The sequence below is a fragment of the Theobroma cacao genome, chromosome 6, assembly GCF_000208745.1.
Source record: "Theobroma cacao cultivar B97-61/B2 chromosome 6, Criollo_cocoa_genome_V2, whole genome shotgun sequence".
Lineage (NCBI taxonomy): Eukaryota > Viridiplantae > Streptophyta > Magnoliopsida > Malvales > Malvaceae > Theobroma > Theobroma cacao.
In genome coordinates, this window is record NC_030855.1 from 18,036,586 (window position 1) to 18,043,502 (window position 6,917).

The 6,917-nt window shown below is 41.6% G+C and overlaps 1 protein-coding gene across 1 annotated transcript; it reads right to left on the bottom strand.

The window, feature by feature from the left end:
• LOC108662447 lies at window positions 5,239-6,828 on the bottom strand. The gene has a single exon (XM_018122819.1). It carries the CDS (start codon window positions 6,826-6,828, stop codon window positions 5,239-5,241), a length of 1,590 nt encoding a protein of 529 aa, XP_017978308.1.

The window sequence follows — 6,917 nt, forward strand, 5'->3', positions numbered from 1 at the left end:
ACCGTACCAGCCAAATCACGATTTTTCACTCCCCCTAAACTCCTTCCTCCCTCATTTTTCAAATCTAACTCCTTTTTCTTTTTTGCTTTGTGTTTGTTTTTTTTTGTTTCTGTGGTTAGGTATTTTGTTTGCTGGTAGATCTAGGGATTTTTTTTTGTTTTTGTTGTCTGTTGCTTGTTTGGATTTTCCAGGTAGTTTTTAAAGAGCCGGGTTGTCCAAAAATTTGGACAACCCGGCGAGGGGGTTCTGGCATCAGGGAGTTGGTGGCCAGAACCCCATCACGCGTGGTGGTTGGGGAAAGGATAACCCATTTTTTTTATATTTTTTTTATATTTTTTCATGTTTTAGTTTATTTTATGAAAATTTATTTATTTATTTATTATTACACTTTTTTTTAGGTGTCTACAGTTGCCCCTTTTTGTACATTCTTGAGAATCAAGGATAGTGCAAAGACGTAGACACCACATTTGGCTTATCTCAAAGCCAGTTGGTTTAATCAAATCGATCTAGACTCGACTTATTTCAAAATAAGTTCGATTTAAAGAAAAATAAAATTTCTAGACTTGATCTAGGCTTGACCCATGTTAGAACAAATTCAATTAAAATTCCTTGGTTTAATCTAGGCTCGACCTATCTCACAACAGGTTCGATCTAAAAAATTTCTTTAATGATAACTTAATTGAAATAACATGAAATGAAAAGACTCAAATCCTTCCATTGAAGTTTTACAATCTCAACCCTTTAGGTCGAGTGACTTTCTACCTTCGACGCTTGGGACATGAACTAATTTTGATTCTTGTCGAGTGCATGGCTAGGCATGTATGCATGTATGCATGATTGACATGATTGAATGCTTTTCATGTTTACGATTCATTAAGGTTCCAAGACCTTCCTCTTGCTTCATCCGATTTTTCACTGCAACTTTCGATCTTCTTTGCCTGTTTTCTTTCCTTCTGTAGAATTCAGGTAACTCCAGACTTTCCCTTAAGTACCCTCTCCTTTGACATTTGACTTTGCCTTAGGTTCAGGGCTCTGCCATTCTTTTTTCATCCTTAAGTCTTTTGCTGAACAATGAGTGTAATTTCTTGCTTAATTAGTTTATTTCTTTTACCAATCATCATTCATTTCCATGACAATCATTATGTGAATCATGGGATGGTAAATAACGAAAGAGTTGAAATAAAGAGGCGAAGAAAAACTTCATATATGAGGAATCAAATAGTTCAAGGTAAACAGAATTTACAGGGCAGACATTAGATCTTTTAAATAATGAACACCCAGACCACTAAGAGAAAACAATCTGATATTCGATTTCAAGAATTGTCCTTGATTGATGCTTTGATCAAATCTGTAGGTTGCAGATTCCTTAGCTTCCCCTTCTTTGTGAAATTGTGGAGCTCCATCCATGGTGTATTTAGGCTGACATCCCCAAATTCCATTCTATCTTCCTGTTTTTCGGCCTCAAGCCGCCCTTTTTCGGGTTTTCGGCATGAGCCTCCTCCCTTAGGTACGAGCTGCCCTTTTCGGGTTTTCAGCCCGAACCCCTTTCCTTTTTTTTTTTTTTTTGTTAGGCATAGTACTTCTTCACCGCATCCGCATTTATTGGATTAGGCAGATCTCCCCCATCCATGTCAGCCAAAATCAAAGCTCCTCCTGAAAAAGCCTTCTTTACCACGTATGGCCCTTCCCAATTCGGCATCCATTTTCCCCGAAAATCAGTTTGATTAGGGAGTATTCTCTTGAGAACCAACTCTCCTTCTCGGAACTGCCTGGGATGAACTTTTTTCTCGTATGCTCGCATCATCCTTCGTTGGTACATCTGACCATGACAAAGAGCCGCCAGCCTTTTCTCCTCAATCAGATTCAACTGTTCGTAGCGGGAGCGGACCCACTCAGCATCTTCCAATTCTGTTTCCATCAACACCCTCAATGATGGGATTTCTACTTCAACAGGTAGGACTGCTTCTGCACCGTATACTAATGAGTACGGAGTTGCCCCGGTGGAGGTACGCACAGAAGTTCGATATGCATGTAGGGCAAACGGAAGTTTCTCATGCCAGTCTTTATAAACTTCAGTCATCTTTTCGACAATCTTCTTGATGTTTTTGTTGGCTGCCTCTACCGCTCCGTTCATCTTCGGACGGTAAGTTGTCGAGTTATGATGCTTGATCTTGAATTTAGCGCAAACATCCTTCACCATCGCACCATTCAAATTGCTTGCGTTATCCGTAATGATCCTTTCTGGAAGTCCATACCGACATATGATCTCCTTTTGGATGAACCTACACACCACCTTTTGTGTCACATTGGCATAGGAGGCTGCTTCTACCCATTTCGTGAAATAATCAATGGCCACCAATATGAATCGATGTCCATTAGAGGCTTTTGGCGTAATAAGTCCAATCACGTCCATTCCCCACATTGAAAATGGCCAAGGTGCTGTGAAAACATGCAATGGGGCTGGTGGAGCATGGATCCTATCAGCGTATACTTGACACTTGTGGCATTTTCGAGCAAAGTTTATGCAGTCTGATTCCAATGTCAACCAATAATAACCAGCTCTCATAATTTGTCTAGCCAACATATGTCCATTAGCATGAGCTCCACAAGTTCCTTCGTGGACTTCTTTCATTATTTTGTTGGCTTCCGCAACATCCACACATCTCAAGAGTACTTGGTCTCGACTCCTTTTGTAGAGCACTTCTCCGCTAAGGAAGAAACCCATTGCTAATCTTCGAAGAGTTCGCTTGTCATTATCGGTGACATTCTCAGGATATGCCTGGTGCTTGATGTATTGCCTGATATCATGATACCACGGCCTACCATCAACCTCTTCTTCAACATTTAGGCAGTGTGCGGAGACTTCACGAACTTCTAAATCAAAAGGGCGTACATCGGCCGCCTCTTTTATTTTGAACATCGCTGCGAGGGTGGCCAAAGCATCAGCAATCTGATTCTCTTCTCGAGGCAAATGGTTGAAGCTGATTTCTTTGAACTGTTTGCTTAATTCTGTAACCAGCTTTTTATATGGAACTAGTTTAGGATCTCTAGTTTCCCATTCACCTTTCATTTGACATATCACTAAAGCCGAATCTCCGTAAACATCTATCGCGTCAACCTTCATATCAATTGCTGCTTGTAATCCCATTACCAACGCCTCATACTCCGCCATATTGTTAGTACAATTGAAATTCAATCTCGCCGTGGCTGGATAGTACTTTCCGTTTGGAGAAATCAACACTGCCCCAATTCCGTGCCCCAAAGCATTGGATGCTCCATCAAAATACACCTTCCATGGATTAAGTTCATTGGGACTAACCTCTTCTATATGCAAGACGGCCATCAAATCTTCATCTGGAAAATCGAAACTTACAGATTCATAATCCTCATTAGCTCGATCTGCAAGGAAATCGGCGATGGCGCTCCCTTTGATTGATTTTTGGGACACATACACAATGTCATACTCAGACAATAGCACTTGCCATCGAGCTATTCTTCCGGACAGGCAGGGTTTTTCAAAAATATACTTGATGGGATCTAATTTCGCCACCAACCATGTTGTGTGATACAACATATACTGCCGGAGCCTCTGAGCGGTCCATGCTAGTGCACAACACATCTTTTCGAGCGCAGAATATTTGGACTCATACTCCATGAATTTCTTGCTCAAGTAATATACGGCTCGTTCTTTCTTCCCAGTTTCATCATGTTGTCCCAATACACATCCCATAGAATTCTTGTTCACAGTCAAATACAGAATGAGAGGTTTTTCGACCGTCGGTGGCATCAACACCGGTGGATTTGTGAGATATTCTTTGATTTTATCAAAGGCTATTTGACATTCTTCATTCCACTCTCCTGGGTCTCGTTTTCGAAGCAGCTTGAAGATTGGATCACATTTGCAGGTGAGCTGGGATATAAATCGAGCAATGTAATTCAGCCTCCCTAAAAATCCTCTCACTTCTTTTTGCGTTTTGGGAGGTGGTAGCTCTTGAATAGCTCGTATTTTATCCGGGTCCACTTCGATTCCTTTTTCACTGACTATGAACCCCAACAATTTCCCAGAGGTTACACCGAAAGTGCATTTTGCAGGATTCAACTTGAGCTGGAACTTCCGCAATCTCTCGAACAGTTTCTTGAGATTGACAGTATGATCCCTTTCTGTATGAGATTTTGCAATCATGTCATCCACGTATACCTCTATCTCTTTATGCATCATATCGTGGAACAAAGCTACCATTGCCCTTTGGTAAGTGGCGCCTGCATTCTTCAATCCAAATGGCATTACTTTGTAACAAAACGTTCCCCACATGGTCACGAACGTTGTTTTTTCCATATCTTCGGGTGCCATCTTAATCTGATTGTAACCAGAAAAGCCATCCATGAATGAGAACAAAGCATGTTTTGCCGTGTTGTCCACAAGAGTATCAATATGTGGCAAAGGGAAGCTATCCTTCGGACTCGCTCTGTTCAAATCCCTATAATCGACGCACATTCGAACTTTTCCATCCTTCTTAGGAACTGGAACTATATTAGCTACCCATTCAGGGTACTTAGCCACCTCCAAAAATCCAGCATCGAATTGCCTTTTTACTTCCTCTTTAATCTTCAGCAACATCTCTGGCTTCATCCTTCTCAACTTCTGTTTAATAGGCTTGCAATCTGGTTCCAAAGGTAACTTGTGAACAACCATGTCAGTATTAAGACCTGGCATGTCCTGATATGACCAAGCAAACACGTCCACATATTCACGGAGCAATTCTTCTAGCTTCAGCCGTTCATCGGATGACAGCGAGGTGCCAATCTTAACCTCTTTCTTCTCTTCTCCATTTCCGAGGTTAATCATTTCTGTGAGTTCCTGATGAGGTAAAATCTCATTTTCTTCCCGTTCCAACATTCTCGACAAATCAAGGGGTAAGCTATAGTCATCCACCTCCTCTTCATTTTTCAATTCATCAATGTTCGAAATTATCTCAAAATCGATATTCAAATCGTTGTCTAGATTGTCTTCGTGTTCATTATTTAAAGACCTGCAAACAGGTAAAGTTGGACGCGTGTATGGGTAAGTATTTATTGGCTAAAAGAATAGATGAAAGAAAATATGCAAAAAGATTGATGAATTATGAAACACATTATGCATTGTCATTTATTCAAATGATGAAGGTAACAGAAAGCCCTACTTAAACAGAAAATTAATCTTAACACCCTTGGGCATAGGCATTTAGATAAAATTGTTCATTACATTTCGGAAGGCTTAAAGATGATGGGCAATTCCGTGGCTATCCAATTGCTTAGCTCCTCTCCTGGCAGTACTGGATACACCACAGGGATCTTCTCGTGAGGTTCTTCATCTTTGATCATATGGATTGATAGCTCATCAAATATCCGTAGAACCTGATTGACCTTTGGTGGTGCTTCGGGATGAATGAAACCTGCAGAGCGAAAAGTCTCATATAGGTGTGGGATTGTCCGTTCTTCGAAATCTTCTTCCTTTCCCTCAAGTTGAGCCATCCTTTTAATCTTCTTTTGAGCTGTCAGTTTCCTTTTTTCTTCTTTGGTAGGCTTGTACCCCAAACCAAATTTTTCTTCATTCTTTATTGGAGTTAGAGGACGGTTAATTCCTTGTAAATTCTTTCCTAACCCCAAACCGGCACGGCATCCTTTACCCGCAGTCTGCTTAACCCCCATTTTAGTGGCTACTGACAAACGAGGGGTCGGTATCACTTTTCTTTCCCCCACATAAGTAGCATTAACAAATTCAAAAGATCTGAAAGAGCATTCTGGGACTTCTTCTGTTGCCTCTACATAGAGAACAGATGATGGTTGAATAGCCAGTATGTCTTCCTCTGAACAGACACTTATCAGTTGGCCTTCAGCTATGAATTTAATTTTTTGATGAAGGGAAGATGGTATGGCTCCAGCCATATGAATCCATGGACGCCCTAACAAGCAATTGTATGACGGGGCAATGTCCATGACTTGAAATTGGACCTCAAAAATGCAAGGGCCAATTTTTATCGGTAGTTCAATGTCCCCTACCACCTCCCTTGTGGTCCCATCGAAAGCCCTTACAACCATGCTGCTGGTTCTCATATACGACACATCTACTAGCAACTTGGTTAAAGTAGAGCGAGGCATGACATTTAAAGCTGAACCATTATCGACCAAGACCCTAAGTACGGCATGGTCCTTGCATTTGATGGTAATGTGCAGCGCTTTGTTACTTCCTCGACCACCCGATGGTATTTCTTCATCATTAAAGGCAATGAAGTTCGCCACTGTAATGTTCCCCACGATGTGGTCTAACTTTTCCACTGATATATCTTGTGCCATATAAGCTTGGTTCAAGACTTTGAGCAGCGCGTTCCTGTGTGCTTTCGAATTCAATAGTAAGGACAACAACGAGATGCGAGCGGGCATCTTGGTTAATTGTTCTACCACGCTGTATTCACTGTGTTTGATAAACTTGAGAAATTCACCCGCTTCTTTCTCGGTAACAGGATTTTTGACCTCATTGTTCGGAGCCACTACAGATTCGTCAACTTGGTCCTTAGAAAAGGTATCTGCTTTCTTTAGGCCTCCCTCTCCCTGTGCTGGTTTCCCTTTTCCAACTCTCTCCGCTATCTCAGGGGAATAACATCGCCCACTTCGCGTTATACCCCTCACACTAGTTAGATCTTTAGAAGATGCTTGGGGGGCGGATGAAGCTGTGCCCAAAATATTACACTCATAATTCCATGGGACAGCCTTATCGCTCTTGTAAGGGAATAGGCTGGGGACTTCGATGGTAATACCACTTCTGATCATAGTTGGGGATGTATCATTCATCGGGCTTCTGTTTTCTTCATAGAAGATGGTGAGAGGTTTAGGTTTGTTCCCCCCGAATGAACTTGATGCCGCTTCAGCTGGGGTGTCTC